The sequence below is a fragment of the Protomyctophum parallelum genome (assembly GCF_964188405.1).
Source record: "Protomyctophum parallelum genome assembly, chromosome: 10".
In the NCBI taxonomy this organism is placed as follows: domain Eukaryota; kingdom Metazoa; phylum Chordata; class Actinopteri; order Myctophiformes; family Myctophidae; genus Protomyctophum; species Protomyctophum parallelum.
Window position 1 is genome coordinate 52,551,836 of NC_139704.1, and position 18,626 is coordinate 52,570,461.

At 38.5% G+C, this 18,626-nt stretch overlaps 1 protein-coding gene across 1 annotated transcript in view; it reads left to right on the forward strand.

The window, feature by feature from the left end:
* Positions 1-18,626, forward strand: part of LOC310865919 (LIM domain-binding protein 3-like) — a 76,131-nt gene that overhangs the window by 29,020 nt on the left and 28,485 nt on the right. Inside the window, exons 5-6 of the mRNA XM_083775120.1 lie at positions 9,269-9,791; positions 11,024-11,060. Coding sequence (XP_083631246.1) covers positions 9,269-9,791; positions 11,024-11,060 — 560 coding nt within the window. The remainder of the gene's footprint in view (positions 1-9,268; positions 9,792-11,023; positions 11,061-18,626) is intronic.

An 18,626-nucleotide genomic window follows, 5' to 3' on the forward strand; every position in this document is an offset into this window, starting at 1 on the left:
AATCAATATGACAGTGACCACAGTGACAGTATCAATATGTAATCAATATGACAGTGACCACAGTGACAGCATCAATATGTAATCAATATGTAATCAATATGACAGTGACCACAGTGACAGTATCAATATGTAATCAATATGTAATCAATATGACAGTGACCACTGTGACAGTATCAATATGTAATCAATATGTAATCAATATGACAGTGACCCACAGTGACAGTATCAATATGTAATCAATATGTAATCAATATGACAGTGACCACTGTGACAGTATCAATATGTAATCAATATGTAATCAATATGACAGTGACCACAGTGACAGTATCAATATGTAATCAATATGACAGTGACCACTGTGACAGTATCAATATGTAATCAATATGTAATCAATATGACAGTGACCACTGTGACAGTATCAATATGTAATCAATATGTAATCAATATGTAATCAATATGACAGTGACCACAGTGACAGTATCAATATGTAATCAATATGACAGTGACCACAGTGACAGTATCAATATGTAATCAATATGTAATCAATATGACAGTGACCACTGTGACAGTATCAATATGTAATCAATATGTAATCAATATGGACAGTGACCACTGTGACAGTATCAATATGTAATCAATATGTAATCAATATGACAGTGACCACAGTGACAGTATCAATATGTAATCAATATGACAGTGACCACTGTGGACAGTATCAATATGTAATCAATATGTAATCAATATGACAGTGACCACTGTGACAGCATCAATATGTAATCAATATGTAATCAATATGACAGTGACCACAGTGGACAGTATCAATATGTAATCAATATGACAGTGACCACAGTGACAGTATCAATATGTAATCAATATGTAATCAATATGACAGTGACCCACAGTGACAGCATCAATATGTAATCGATATGTAATCAATATGACAGTGACCACAGTGACAGCATCAATATGTATTCAATATGACAGTGACCACTGTGACAGTATCAATATGTAATCAATATGTAATCAATATGTAATCAATATGACAGTGACCACAGTGACAGTATCAATATGTAATCAATATGACAGTGACCACAGTGACAGCATCAATATGTAATCGATATGTAATCAATATGACAGTGACCACAGTGACAGCATCAATATGTAATCAATATGTAATCAATATGACAGTGACCACAGTGACAGCATCAATATGTATTCAATATGACAGTGACCACAGTGACAGTATCAATATGTAATCAATATGTAATCAATATGACAGTGACCACAGTGACAGTATCAATATGTAATCAATATGTAATCAATATGACAGTGACCACAGTGACAGTATCAATATGTAATCAATATGTAATCAATATGACAGTGACCACAGTGACAGTATCAATATGTAATCAATATGTAATCAATATGACAGTGACCACAGTGACAGTATCAATATGTAATCAATATGGACAGTGACCACTGTTACAGTATCAATATGTAATCAATATGTAATCAATATGACAGTGACCCACAGTGACAGTATCAATATGTAATCAATATGTAATCAATATGACAGTGACCACAGTGACAGTATCAATATGTAATCAATATGTAATCAATATGACAGTGACCACAGTGACAGTATCAATATGTAATCAATATGTAATCAATATGACAGTGGACCACAGTGACAGTATCAATATGTAATCAATATGACAGTGACCACTGTGACAGTATCAATATGTAATCAATATGACAGTGACCACAGTGACAGTATCAATATGTAATCAATATGTAATCAATATGACAGTGACCACAGTGACAGTATCAATATGTAATCAATATGTAATCAATATGACAGTGACCACAGTGACAGTATCAATATGTAATCAATATGTAATCAATATGACAGTGACCACAGTGACAGTATCAATATGTAATCAATATGACAGTGACCACTGTTACAGTATCAATATGTAATCAATATGTAATCAATATGACAGTGACCACAGTGACAGCACAATATGTAATCAATATGTAATCAATCTGACAGTGACCACAGTGACAGTATCAATATGTAATCAATATGTAATCAATATGACAGTGACCACAGTGACAGTATCAATATGTAATTCAATATGACAGTGACCACAGTGACAGTATCAATATGTAATCAATATGACAGTGACCACTGTGACAGTATCAATATGTAATCAATATGTAATCAATATGACAGTGACCACAGTGACAGCATCAATATGTAATCAATATGACAGTGACCACAGTGACAGCATCAATATGTAATCAATATGTAATCAATATGACAGTGACCACAGTGACAGTATCAATATGTAATCATATGTAATCAATATGACAGTGACCACAGTGACAGTATCAATATGTAATCAATATGACAGTGACCACAGTGACAGTATCAATATGTAATCAATATGTAATCAGTGACACAGTGACAGTATCAATATGGTAATCAATATGTAATCAATATGACAGTGACCACAGTGACAGCATCAATATGTAATCAATATGTAATCAATATGACAGTGACCACAGTGACAGTATCAATATGTAATCAATATGACAGTGACCACAGTGACAGTATCAATATGTAATCAATATGACAGTGACCACAGTGACAGTATCAATATGTAATCAATATGTAATCAATATGACAGTGACCACAGTGACAGCATCAATATGTAATCAATATGTAATCAATATGACAGTGACCACAGTGACAGCATCAATATGTAATCAATATGTAATCAATATGACAGTGACCACAGTGACAGTATCAATATGTAATCAATATGTATTCAATATGACAGTGACCACAGTGACAGTATCAATATGTAATCAATATGACAGTGACCACTGTGACAGTATCAATATGTAATCAATATGTAATCAATATGACAGTGACCACAGTGACAGCATCAATATGTAATCAATATGTAATCAATATGACAGTGACCACAGTGACAGCATCAATATGTAATCAATATGTAATCAATATGACAGTGACCACTGTGACAGTATCAATATGTAATCAATATGACAGTGACCACAGTGACAGTATCAATATGTAATCAATATGACAGTGACCACAGTGACAGTATCAATATGTAATCAATATGTAATCAATATGACAGTGACCACAGTGACAGCATCAATATGTAATCAATATGTAATCAATATGACAGTGACCACAGTGACAGCATCAATATGTAATCAATATGTAATCAATATGACAGTGACCACTGTGACAGTATCAATATGTAATCAATATGACAGTGACCACAGTGACAGTATCAATATGTAATCAATATGACAGTGACCACAGTGACAGTATCAATATGTAATCAATATGACAGTGACCACAGTGACAGCATCAATATGTAATCAATATGTATTCAATATGACAGTGACCACAGTGACAGTATCAATATGTAATCAATATGACAGTGACCACTGTGACAGTATCAATATGTAATCAATATGTAATCAATATGACAGTGACCACAGTGACAGTATCAATATGTAATCAATATGACAGTGACCACTGTGACAGTATCAATATGTAATCAATATGACAGTGACCACAGTGACAGTATCAATATGTAATCAATATGTAATCAATATGACAGTGACCACAGTGACAGTATCAATATGTAATCAATATGTAATCAATATGACAGTGACCACAGTGACAGTATCAATATGTAATCAATATGTAATCAATATGACAGTGACCACAGTGACAGTATCAATATGTAATCAATATGACAGTGACCACAGTGACAGTATCAATATGTAATCAATATGACAGTGACCACAGTGACAGTATCAATATGTAATCAATATGACAGTGACCACTGTGACAGTATCAATATGTAATCAATATGACAGTGACCACAGTGACAGCATCAATATGTAATCAATATGACAGTGACCACTGTGACAGCATCAATATGTAATCAATATGTAATCAATATGACAGTGACCACAGTGACAGCATCAATATGTAATCAATATGTAATCAATATGACAGTGACCACAGTGACAGCATCAATATGTAATCAATATGACAGTGACCACTGTGACAGCATCAATATGTAATCAATATGTAATCAATATGACAGTGACCACAGTGACAGCATCAATATGTAATCAATATGTAATCAATATGACAGTGACCACAGTGACAGCATCAATATGTAATCAATATGTAATCAATATGACAGTGACCACAGTGACAGTATCAATATGTAATCAATATGACAGTGACCACAGTGACAGCATCAATATGTAATCAATATGACAGTGACCACTGTGACAGCATCAATATGTAATCAATATGTAATCAATATGACAGTGACCACAGTGACAGCATCAATATGTAATCAATATGTAATCAATATGACAGTGACCACAGTGACAGCATCAATATGTAATCAATATGTAATCAATATGACAGTGACCACAGTGACAGTATCAATATGTAATCAATATGTATTCAATATGACAGTGACCACAGTGACAGTATCAATATGTAATCAATATGTAATCAATATGACAGTGACCACAGTGACAGTATCAATATGTAATCAATATGTAATCAATATGACAGTGACCACAGTGACAGTATCAATATGTAATCAATATGTAATCAATATGACAGTGACCACAGTGACAGTATCAATATGTAATCAATATGTAATCAATATGACAGTGACCACAGTGACAGTATCAATATGTAATCAATATGACAGTGACCACAGTGACAGTATCAATATGTAATCAATATGTAATCAATATGACAGTGACCACTGTGACAGTATCAATATGTAATCAATATGTAATCAATATGTAATCAATATGTATTCAATATGACAGTGACCACAGTGACAGTATCAATATGTAATCAATATGACAGTGACCACAGTGACAGTATCAATATGTAATCAATATGTAATCAATATGTAATCAATATATAATCAATATGACAGTGACCACAGTGACAGTATCAATATGTAATCAATATGTAATCAATATGTAATCAATATATAATCAATATGACAGTGACCACAGTGACAGTATCAATATGTAATCAATATGTAATCAATATGACAGTGACCACAGTGACAGTATCAATATGTAATCAATATGACAGTGACCACAGTGACAGTATCAATATGTAATCAATATATAATCAATATATAATCAATATGACAGTGACCACAGTGACAGTATCAATATGTAATCAATATGTAATCAATATATAATCAATATGACAGTGACCACAGTGACAGTATCAATATGTAATCAATATGTAATCAATATGTAATCAATATATAATCAATATGACAGTGACCACAGTGACAGTATCAATATGTAATCAATATGTAATCAATATGTAATCAATATATAATCAATATGACAGTGACCACAGTGACAGTATCAATATGTAATCAATATGACAGTGACCACAGTGACAGTATCAATATGTAATCAATATGTAATCAATATGACAGTGACCACAGTGACAGTATCAATATGTAATCAATATGACAGTGACCACTGTGACAGTATCAATATGTAATCAATATGTAATCAATATGACAGTGACCACAGTGACAGTATCAATATGTAATCAATATGACAGTGACCACTGTGACAGTATCAATATGTAATCAATATGACAGTGACCACAGTGACAGTATCAATATGTAATCAATATGACAGTGACCACAGTGACAGTATCAATATGTAATCAATATGTAATCAATATGACAGTGACCACAGTGACAGTATCAATATGTAATCAATATGTAATCAATATGACAGTGACCACAGTGACAGTATCAATATGTAATCAATATGTAATCAATATGACAGTGACCACAGTGACAGTATCAATATGTAATCAATATGACAGTGACCACAGTGACAGTATCAATATGTAATCAATATGACAGTGACCACAGTGACAGTATCAATATGTAATCAATATGACAGTGACCACAGTGACAGCATCAATATGTAATCAATATGACAGTGACCACAGTGACAGTATCAATATGTAATCAATATGTAATCAATATGACAGTGACCACAGTGACAGTATCAATATGTAATCAATATGTAATCAATATGACAGTGACCACTGTGACAGTATCAATATGTAATCAATATGACAGTGACCACTGTGACAGTATCAATATGTAATCAATATGACAGTGACCACAGTGACAGTATCAATATGTAATCAATATGACAGTGACCACAGTGACAGCATCAATATGTAATCAATATGACAGTGACCACAGTGACAGCATCAATATGTAATCAATATGTAATCAATATGACAGTGACCACAGTGACAGCATCAATATGTAATCAATATGTAATCAATATGACAGTGACCACAGTGACAGTATCAATATGTAATCAATATGACAGTGACCACAGTGACAGTATCAATATGTAATCAATATGTATTCAATATGACAGTGACCACAGTGACAGTATCAATATGTAATCAATATGTATTCAATATGACAGTGACCACAGTGACAGCATCAATATGTAATCAATATGTAATCAATATGACAGTGACCACAGTGACAGTATCAATATGTAATCAATATGACAGTGACCACAGTGACAGTATCAATATGTAATCAATATGTAATCAATATGACAGTGACCACAGTGACAGTATCAATATGTAATCAATATGACAGTGACCACAGTGACAGCATCAATATGTAATCAATATGACAGTGACCACAGTGACAGTATCAATATGTAATCAATATGACAGTGACCACAGTGACAGTATCAATATGTAATCAATATGTAATCAATATGACAGTGACCACAGTGACAGTATCAATATGTAATCAATATGTAATCAATATGACAGTGACCACAGTGACAGTATCAATATGTAATCAATATGTAATCAATATGACAGTGACCACAGTGACAGTATCAATATGTAATCAATATGTAATCAATATGACAGTGACCACAGTGACAGTATCAATATGTAATCAATATGTAATCAATATGACAGTGACCACAGTGACAGTATCAATATGTAATCAATATGTAATCAATATGACAGTGACCACAGTGACAGTATCAATATGTAATCAATATGTAATCAATATGACAGTGACCACAGTGACAGTATCAATATGTAATCAATATGACAGTGACCACAGTGACAGTATCAATATGTAATCAATATGACAGTGACCACAGTGACAGTATCAATATGTAATCAATATGTAATCAATATGACAGTGACCACTGTGACAGTATCAATATGTAATCAATATGTAATCAATATGTAATCAATATGTATTCAATATGACAGTGACCACAGTGACAGTATCAATATGTAATCAATATGACAGTGACCACAGTGACAGTATCAATATGTAATCAATATGTAATCAATATGTAATCAATATATAATCAATATGACAGTGACCACAGTGACAGTATCAATATGTAATCAATATGTAATCAATATGTAATCAATATATAATCAATATGACAGTGACCACAGTGACAGTATCAATATGTAATCAATATGACAGTGACCACAGTGACAGTATCAATATGTAATCAATATATAATCAATATATAATCAATATGACAGTGACCACAGTGACAGTATCAATATGTAATCAATATGTAATCAATATATAATCAATATGACAGTGACCACAGTGACAGTATCAATATGTAATCAATATGTAATCAATATGTAATCAATATATAATCAATATGACAGTGACCACAGTGACAGTATCAATATGTAATCAATATGTAATCAATATGACAGTGACCACTGTGACAGCATCAATATGTAATCAATATGTAATCAATATGACAGTGACCACAGTGACAGTATCAATATGTAATCAATATGTAATCAATATGACAGTGACCACAGTGACAGTATCAATATGTAATCAATATGACAGTGACCACAGTGACAGTATCAATATGTAATCAATATGACAGTGACCACAGTGACAGTATCAATATGTAATCAATATGTAATCAATATGTAATCAATATATAATCAATATGACAGTGACCACAGTGACAGTATCAATATGTAATCAATATGACAGTGACCACAGTGACAGTATCAATATGTAATCAATATATAATCAATATATAATCAATATGACAGTGACCACAGTGACAGTATCAATATGTAATCAATATGTAATCAATATATAATCAATATGACAGTGACCACAGTGACAGTATCAATATGTAATCAATATGTAATCAATATGTAATCAATATATAATCAATATGACAGTGACCACAGTGACAGTATCAATATGTAATCAATATGTAATCAATATGACAGTGACCACTGTGACAGCATCAATATGTAATCAATATGTAATCAATATGACAGTGACCACAGTGACAGTATCAATATGTAATCAATATGTAATCAATATGACAGTGACCACAGTGACAGTATCAATATGTAATCAATATGTAATCAATATGACAGTGACCACAGTGACAGTATCAATATGTAATCAATATGACAGTGACCACAGTGACAGTATCAATATGTAATCAATATGACAGTGACCACAGTGACAGTATCAATATGTAATCAATATGACAGTGACCACAGTGACAGCATCAATATGTAATCAATATGTAATCAATATGTAATCAATATATAATCAATATGACAGTGACCACAGTGACAGTATCAATATGTAATCAATATGTAATCAATATGACAGTGACCACAGTGACAGTATCAATATGTAATCAATATGTAATCAATATGACAGTGACCACAGTGACAGTATCAATATGTAATCAATATGACAGTGACCACAGTGACAGTATCAATATGTAATCAATAGTAATCAATATGTAATCAATATGACAGTGACCACAGTGACAGCATCAAATGAATCAATATGTAATCAATATGTAATCAATATGTAGTCAATGTGTAATCAATATGTAATCAATATGACAGTGACCACAGTGACAGTATCAAATGAATCAATATGTAATCAATATGTAATCAATATGTAGTCAATGTGTAATCAATATGTAATCAATATGACAGTGACCACAGTGACAGTATCAAATGAATCAATATGTAATCAATATGTAATCAATATGTAGTCAATGTGTAATCAATATGTAATCAATATGACAGTGACCGGTGTCTCTCCAGGGTTCAGCGACACACACAGTTAATAATCAAGGATCTCATAAGTTGAACCTTCTCAGGGTTCAAGTTGAACCTCGTTGGGTTGTTCTGGTTCTGACGTTGGTTCTGGCTTTCTTTCCTCTTGGGGGTGTCGGGGGTGGGGGTGGAGGGACTGTTTGGCGCTGTGTGTGTGTGTGTGTGTTTGTGGGCGTGTCCATGTGTGTGTGTGCGTGTGTGCGCATCCGTGTCTACGTGCGTGTATCTGTTGCGTGTGTGTATCTGTTGTGTGTGTGTATCTGTTGTGTGTGTGTGTATCTGTTGTGTGTGTGTGTGTGTGTGTGTGTGTGTGTGCGTGCATGTGTTTGGCGGTGCAGTCCGTTCCCCACTAAAGCGCGCGTGGTGGACGTAGCGTCTCCCGTCTACCAGGCGGTGCTGAAGACCTCATCCGGCTCGGAGGACCAGGAAATGGCGGAGTGGACGCGCCGCGCCGCGCAGCTCCAGTCCAGATCCTTCAGAGTCCTGGCGCACAGCACCGGCACCGAGTACCGTGAGTTACCACCATAGACTGTAAAATATGGACAAAGCGTTCTCCGGGTCTGATATGGACGTAAGATGAAGCCTGTCAGTCCTTGAATTGTAAATCGCCATCTTTCTAGATCAGTTTGGGCCCAGCTGGCCCATTGGCTGGCCCAGACAAAAAGAATATTATGACATTAGAAATGAGACTTTAAACTAGTGACTGGAAGCAGAAAGTATTCATGACCATGTTTATTAAGGTAATACAGTCTAGGTGAAGTTGGGCCCAAATACATGGACCTCTATGGGGCTATGGGGTTTTTTGGGCCCAATGACAGACAGCGCTTCACAAAATATCTGTCTGACTGCTCCCCTGGTTACCACTAGCGCCCTCTAGAGGCCGGTTGCATCGTTGAGTCTCCTCGTTATTTTGAGCGTTGAACTCAAGATCAACACCTTAATGTTGACCCATTTTGGGGCTGGAATCCCTTTTGGTGTTTTAAACATCATGTTATAATTTAGCTATTGAAAAATAGCAGATCTACAAGCTCACGAGCTTTTGAAAAACCTTGAATGTGGCCTGAATCTTTGAATAGATATTCTTTCAGAGCGAACGTTTTTCAGCTCGTTTCAGCCCGTTCACATAATCTGTCAGGCAGAACGTATTGTTAGTCTGTCTGTTCTGCTATTGGAGAACTTTATCTTCTTTGCGCTGCAGTGATATTATGTACTATATGTACAGTGATATTATGTACTATATGTACAGTGATATTATGTACTATATGTACAGTGATATTATGTGAGCTTCAGTCATTTGTTAGAATTTATGAGTTTCACCATAATATAGTTTTCTTTGTATCCCTGTGGAAGTCACCATGACTCAACCATTCTCTCTCTCTCTCTCTCTCTCTCTCTCTCTCTCTCTCTCTCTCTCTCTCTCTCTCTCTCTCTCTCTCTCTCTCTCTCTCTCTCTCTCTCTCTCTCTCTCTCTCTCTCTCTCTCTCTCTCTCTCTCTCTCTCTCTCCCTCCCCCCCTCTCTCTCTCTCTCTCTCTCTCTCTCTCTCTCTCTCTCTCTCTCTCTCTCTCTCCCTCCCCCCCTCTCTCTCTCTCTCTCTCTCTCTCCCCCTCTCTCTCTCTCTCTCTCTCTCTCTCCCTCTCTCCCTCTCTCCCTCTCCCTCTCTCTCTCTCTCTCTCTCTCTCTCTCTCTCTCTCTCTCTCTCTCTCTCTCTCTCTCTCTCTCTCTCTCTCTCTCTCTCTCTGCAGTCCAAGACCCTGACGTGGAAGCATTGAGAAGGTCCAGGTAGGCAGTGAGCAGCAGTATAGAGCTCAGCTGACCTTCTGACCTCTGGTTGACCTTAAAACTGACCTTAATCTGACCTCTGGTTTCCTATAGACCTGATAAACCAACAGTCCAACTCGTTTGAGTAGAACATGTATAGTCGAGAGGACGCGACCGATGCAACCGCCTGGTTGAACTGAGCAGATTGATATCCCTTGACCAGAGCTAATGACCACACCCTCTAAAACATATCCTAATGACCACACCCTCTAAAACATATCCTAATGACCACACCCTCTAAAACATATCCCTTGACCAGAGCTAATGGCCACACCTTCTAAAACATATCCCTTGACCAGAGCTAATGGCCACACCCTCTAAAACATATCCCTTGACCAGAGCTAATGACCACACCTTCTAAAACATATCCTAATGACCACACCCTCTAAAACATATCCTAATGGCCACACCCTCTAAAACATATCCTAATGACCACACCCTCTAAAACATATCCTAATGACCACACCCTCTAAAACATATCCCTTGACCAGAGCTAATGACCACACCCTCTAAAACATATCCTAATGACCACACCCTCTAAAACATATCCCTTGACCAGAGCTAATGGCCACACCCTCTAAAACATATCCCTTGACCAGAGCTAATGGCCACACCCTCTAAAACATATCCTAATGGCCACACCCTCTAAAACATATCCCTTGACCAGAGCTAATGACCACACCCTCTAAAACATATCCTAATGACCACACCCTCTAAAACATATCCTAATGACCACACCCTCTAAAACATATCCCTTGACCAGAGCTAATGGCCACACCCTCTAAAACATATCCTAATGACCACACCCTCTAAAACATATCCTAATGACCACACCCTCTAAAACATATCCCTTGACCAGAGCTAATGGCCACACCTTCTAAAACATATCCCTTGACCAGAGCTAATGACCACACCTTCTAAAACATATCCTAATGACCACACCCTCTAAAACATATCCTAATGACCACACCCTCTAAAACATATCCTAATGACCACACCCTCTAAAACATATCCCTTGACCAGAGCTAATGACCACACCTTCTAAAACATATCCTAATGACCACACCCTCTAAAACATATCCTAATGACCACACCCTCTAAAACATATCCTAATGACCACACCCTCTAAAACATATCCTAATGACCACACCCTCTAAAACAAATCCCCCTCGACGCTCTATAACACGGGTCAGGAAGGTCGAGACGACGCGTTTATAATCACTCTGCTCAGTCCAACTCACACACTCACTCCTACCGTGCGCACACACCCACACACTCACTCCTACCGTGCGCACACACCCACACACTCACTCCTACCGTGCGCACACACCCACACACTCACTCCTACCGTGCGCACACACCCACACACTCACTCCTATACCGTGCGCACACACCAACACACTCACTCCTACCGTGCGCACACACCCACACACTCACTCCTACCGTGCGCACACACCCACACACTCACTCCTACCGTGCGCACACACCCACACACTCACTCCTATACCGTGCGCACACACCCACACACTCACTCCTACCGTGCGCACACACCCACATACTCACTCCTACCGTGCGCACACACCCACACACTCACTCCTACCATGCGCACACACCCACACACTCACTCCTACCGTGCGCACACACCCACACACTCACTCCTACCGTGCGCACACACCCACACACTCACTCCTACCATGCGCACACACCCACACACTCACTCCTACCGTGCGCACACACCCACACACTCACTCCTATACCGTGCGCACACACCAACACACTCACTCCTACCGTGCGCACACACCCACATACTCACTCCTACCGTGCGCACACACCCACATACTCACTCCTACCGTGCGCAGTGTGCACACACCCACACACTCACTCCTACCGTGCGCACACACCCACACACTCACTCCTACCGTGCGCACACACCCACACACTCACTCCTACCGTGCGCACACACCCACACACACGCACGGCGCTGTCCTGGTCAAAAGCTGTTGGTCGTTTAAAAAAGACAGACAGACAGACAGACAGACAGACAGACACTCATTCCGTCTCTCTCTCTCTCCCCACACAGGGAACTGTTTGACACTGAGGTTAAGGGACCTCGTTTCATCAAACTGAGGCGCTGGCACACCGGCCTGTCGGCCCAGATGCTCAACGCCGCCTGCTAGGGGTCAGCGGGGGGCGGGGCGGGGTCAGCAGGTCAAAGGTCAAAGCAGGTTGAGGAAGGATGTGAATTAGAGGAAGAAGAGAGTCATGTTGGTGTTCTAGAAGGAAGCCCAAAATATACACAATATACAACATATATAACTTATAATAAATATATACAATAATAAATATATACAATGTCAACTTATAATAAATATATACAATGTCAACTTATAATAAATATATACAATATACAACATATACACAATGTCAACTTATAATAAATATATACAATGTCAACTTTAAGATAGATATATAGATAATACAACATATACACAATGTCATCTTAAATATAAGATAATACAAAATATACACAATGTCAAATTAGATCTATACAATGTCATGATATTAAATGTTTAGATAATAATGACTACATGCTGTTGGACAACCTTCACACAAACTCTGTCTCTGTTTGACTTTGACATTGTGATGACGCAGCGTGCAAATAAAGTAAGTTGTGACGCAACGGACATGAAACGTACAGTGTTTTGGTATTTATTGAAGTGTGTTGGTTGTTTAGTTACGTAACTAGTGTAGTTCTGTAGAATGTTGTATCACAGTAAAGCATTGACCAGTCGTTGTGCCTTTCGGGGAACGGTGAATTTACACTTCATTGCGTCTTGCAATGAAGTCTGTTTGTTTGTTGACGCGTGCCGTTGTCTTAAAGGCACTTTGCCAAAACAACAGATGTTGAAGCTAACATTGCGTCACGTCATGTGTCCTACATGTGAACAGTCCAGTCAGTGCTAAAGTTACACATGCTACAGAGTCATACAAACATACATGAACCCAGATGAGTTGAGGTTAATGTGGGGAACACGATGTCAGTAAAACAACATAGTTTATATTTTAGCCTTTTTTTACATTATAAGTATCTGGGATGATTAAAGTATGATTTGCCCTCCAGTCGTCGTACGGTTGTAGTTCCAATGGTGCTGTTAGCGATGCTATGCTAGAGAGAAGAGTAGTTTATGTGGTGTTAGCGATGCTATGCTAGAGAGAAGAGTAGTTTATGTGGTGTTAGCGATGCTATGCTAGAGAGAAGAGTAGTTTATGTGGTGTTAGCGATGCTATGCTAGAGAGAAGAGTAGTTTATGTGGTGTTAGCGATGCTATGCTAGAGAGAAGAGTAGTTTATGTGGTGTTAGCGATGCTATGCTAGAGAGAAGAGTAGTTTATGTGGTGTTAGCGATGCTATGCTAGAGAGAAGAGTAGTTTCTGTGGTGTTAGCGATGCTATGCTAGAGAGAAGAGTAGTTTATGTGGTGTTAGCGATGCTATGCTAGAGAGAAGAGTAGTTTATGTGGTGTTAGCGATGCTATGCTAGAGAGAAGAGTAGTTTATGTGCTGTTAACGATGCTATGCTAGAGAGAAGAGTAGTTTATGTGGTGTTAGAGACGCTATGCTAGAGAGAAGAGTAGTTTATGTGGTGTTAGAGACGCTATGCTAGAGAGAAGAGTAGTTTATGTGCTGTTAGCGATGCTATGCTAGAGAGAAGAGTAGTTTATGTGGTGTTAGAGACGCTATGCTAGAGAGAAGAGTAGTTTATGTGGTGTTAGAGACGCTATGCTAGAGAGAAGAGTAGTTTATGTGGTGTTAGAGATGCTATGCTAGAGAGAAGAGTAGTTTATGTGCTGTTAGCGATGCTATGCTAGAGAGAAGAGTAGTTTATGTGGTGTTAGCGATGCTATGCTAGAGAGAAGAGTAGTTTATGTGGTGTTAGCGATGCTATGCTAGAGAGAAGAGTAGTTTCTGTGGTGTTAGAGACGCTATGCTAGAGAGAAGAGTAGTTTATGTGCTGTTAGCGATGCTATGCTAGAGGGAAGAGTAGTTTATGTGGTGTTAGAGACGCTATGCTAGAGAGAAGAGTAGTTTATGTGCTGTTAGAGATGCTATGCTAGAGAGAAGAGTAGTTTATGTGCTGTTAGCGATGCTATGCTAGAGAGAAGAGTAGTTTCTGTGGTGTTAGAGACGCTATGCTAGAGAGAAGAGTAGTTTATGTGCTGTTAGAGATGCTATGCTAGAGAGAAGAGTAGTTTATGTGCTGTTAGCGATGCTATGCTAGAGAGAAGAGTAGTTTATGTGCTGTTAGCGATGCTATGCTAGAGAGAAGAGTAGTTTATGTGCTGTTAGCGATGCTATGCTAGAGAGAAGAGTAGTTTCTGTGGTGTTAGAGACGCTATGCTAGAGAGAAGAGTAGTTTATGTGCTGTTAGCGATGCTATGCTAGAGGGAAGAGTAGTTTATGTGGTGTTAGAGACGCTATGCTAGAGAGAAGAGTAGTTTCTGTGGTGTTAGCGATGCTATGCTAGAGAGAAGAGTAGTTTCTGTGGTGTTAGCGATGCTATGCTAGAGAGAAGAGTAGTTTATGTGGTGTTAGCGATGCTATGCTAGAGGGAAGAGTAGTTTCTGTGGTGTTAGAGACGCTATGCTAGAGAGAAGAGTAGTTTCTGTGGTGTTAGCGATGCTATGCTAGAGAGAAGAGTAGTTTCTGTGGTGTTAGCGATGCTATGCTAGAGAGAAGAGTAGTTTATGTGCTGTTAGCGATGCTATGCTAGAGAGAAGAGTAGTTTCTGTGGTGTTAGAGACGCTATGCTAGAGAGAAGAGTAGTTTATGTGCTGTTAGAGATGCTATGCTAGAGAGAAGAGTAGTTTATGTGCTGTTAGCGATGCTATGCTAGAGAGAAGAGTAGTTTATGTGCTGTTAGCGATGCTATGCTAGAGAGAAGAGTAGTTTATGTGCTGTTAGCGATGCTATGCTAGAGAGAAGAGTAGTTTCTGTGGTGTTAGAGACGCTATGCTAGAGAGAAGAGTAGTTTATGTGCTGTTAGCGATGCTATGCTAGAGGGAAGAGTAGTTTATGTGGTGTTAGAGACGCTATGCTAGAGAGAAGAGTAGTTTCTGTGGTGTTAGCGATGCTATGCTAGAGAGAAGAGTAGTTTCTGTGGTGTTAGCGATGCTATGCTAGAGAGAAGAGTAGTTTATGTGGTGTTAGCGATGCTATGCTAGAGGGAAGAGTAGTTTCTGTGGTGTTAGAGACGCTATGCTAGAGAGAAGAGTAGTTTCTGTGGTGTTAGCGATGCTATGCTAGAGAGAAGAGTAGTTTCTGTGGTGTTAGCGATGCTATGCTAGAGAGAAGAGTAGTTTATGTGGTGTTAGCGATGCTATGCTAGAGAGAAGAGTAGTTTATGTGGTGTTAGAGATGCTAGGCTAGAGAGAAGAGTAGTTTATGTGGTGTTAGCGATGCTATGCTAGAGAGAAGAGTAGTTTATGTGCTGTTAGCGATGCTATGCTAGAGGGAAGAGTAGTTTATGTGGTGTTAGCGATGCTATGCTAGAGAGAAGAGTAGTTTCTGTGGTGTTAGCGATGCTATGCTAGAGAGAAGAGTAGTTTATGTGGTGTTAGCGATGCTATGCTAGAGAGAAGAGTAGTTTATGTGGTGTTAGCGATGCTATACTAGAGAGAAGAGTAGTTTATGTGGTGTTAGCGATGCTATGCTAGAGAGAAGAGTAGTTTATGTGGTGTTAGCGATGCTATGCTAGAGAGAAGAGTAGTTTATGTGGTGTTAGCGATGCTATGCTAGAGAGAAGAGTAGTTTATGTGCTGTTAGCGATGCTATGCTAGAGAGAAGAGTAGTTTCTGTGGTGTTAGCGATGCTATGCTAGAGAGAAGAGTAGTTTATGTGGTGTTAGCGATGCTATGCTAGAGAGAAGAGTAGTTTATGTGGTGTTAGCGATGCTATGCTAGAGAGAAGAGTAGTTTATGTGGTGTTAGCGATGCTATGCTAGAGGGAAGAGTAGTTTATGTGGTGTTAGCGATGCTATGCTAGAGGGAAGAGTAGTTTATGTGGTGTTAGCGATGCTATGCTAGAGAGAAGAGTAGTTTATGTGGTGTTAGCGATGCTATGCTAGAGAGAAGAGTAGTTTATGTGCTGTTAGCGATGCTATGCTAGTTTATGTGGTGTTAGCGATGCTATGCTAGAGAGAAGAGTCCAAGAGAACAACATGACTGTTTCATGACGCGTTGACGAGAGCACAGAGAGGCGTGAAGTCTTCAACACGAGGAAACGTGGACGAGAGACACAGAGCTGTAGTGGACGGACGGACGGACGGACGTCCCTCCTCGGTCGCTCTTCCTACCAGAAGGACATTTTTAGAGCGACGGCGACATTCGACCTGTGAGTGAAAACGGAGAAAAAAAGCTTCCAGTTGCTCTGAGGAAAACGAGCGAGCAGAGCCTGTTAAGCCCCAACCACCACCAGTTCTAACTCCTTAATGGGACTAAACCGTTTTATGGTCAACCACACTAACCTTAACGCATTTATAGACCTGAGACCAGATTCTACAAAATGTCTACAAAATGTCTTCTAAATAGTTTTCAGTCAGTTGGTTCTCAAACTATTTCATGTCAAGTGACGTGTAATTAAAAATATATATATATTGGCCACCGACCTGCATGTTCCAACATACGTTGTTCCAGGGAGCAAAGATTTTAGTTAAAAACATTCGCTCTGAAATAATATACAGGCTATTCAAAGAGTTGCGACGCATTTTCACGATTTTTCAAAATATAATAATAATAATAGCAGATCTACAAGCTTGAAGCGCGGCACTCGGTGCCGCGCTTCAAGCTTGTATTTTTCAATAGCTAATGTTTAAAGTAATGCTTAAAAACACCAAATGGGGTTCCCGCTCTGAACGGCTTAAAACGGTTTTGTCCCAAAACGTTGCAACTGGCCGACTGGCGATGGTTCAGACGGTTCCGATGGTTCTGATGGTTCTGATGGTTCCGATGGTTCGGGTGGTTCGGGCTGAACACAGAATGTATTCCAGCTTTTCATTCTGTTTCCTTTAAAGACGCTGCTCGCTCGTTTCTTTTCTCTGCTGGCTGTTTCTGGCAGTTTGTCATTTTATCCAGACTGCCTTTTCTGCCTCACTTGGTCTGTTTTGTTGTTGTTGTTGTTGTTACACAGACTATAGAGCCTCTTGGTCAGATCTGTGAGTAGCAAAGAGAGAGAGAGAGAGTCCTGGAAGTTCGGAACAGACCGATATGGTTCGGAAGGTAAATTCTGCCCGTCTGTCTGTCTGGTTGTCAGCGAGGAAGTGTCACTTGGGTTGGCTAGCTGTGCTGTGGCTAATGCGTATGTATAGGCTGTTTCTAAAGGGGCCTTTTCACCCAGAATGCATCTGAGGCTTAAAAAAACCCAAACTATACGCTGATGACGCTGTTCTCTTGATCGCGATCCAGAGAGGAAATTGTCTTTATAATACTTCTAAAGACTGAATCGCTTAATTCCATCAGGATCAATTCATATTA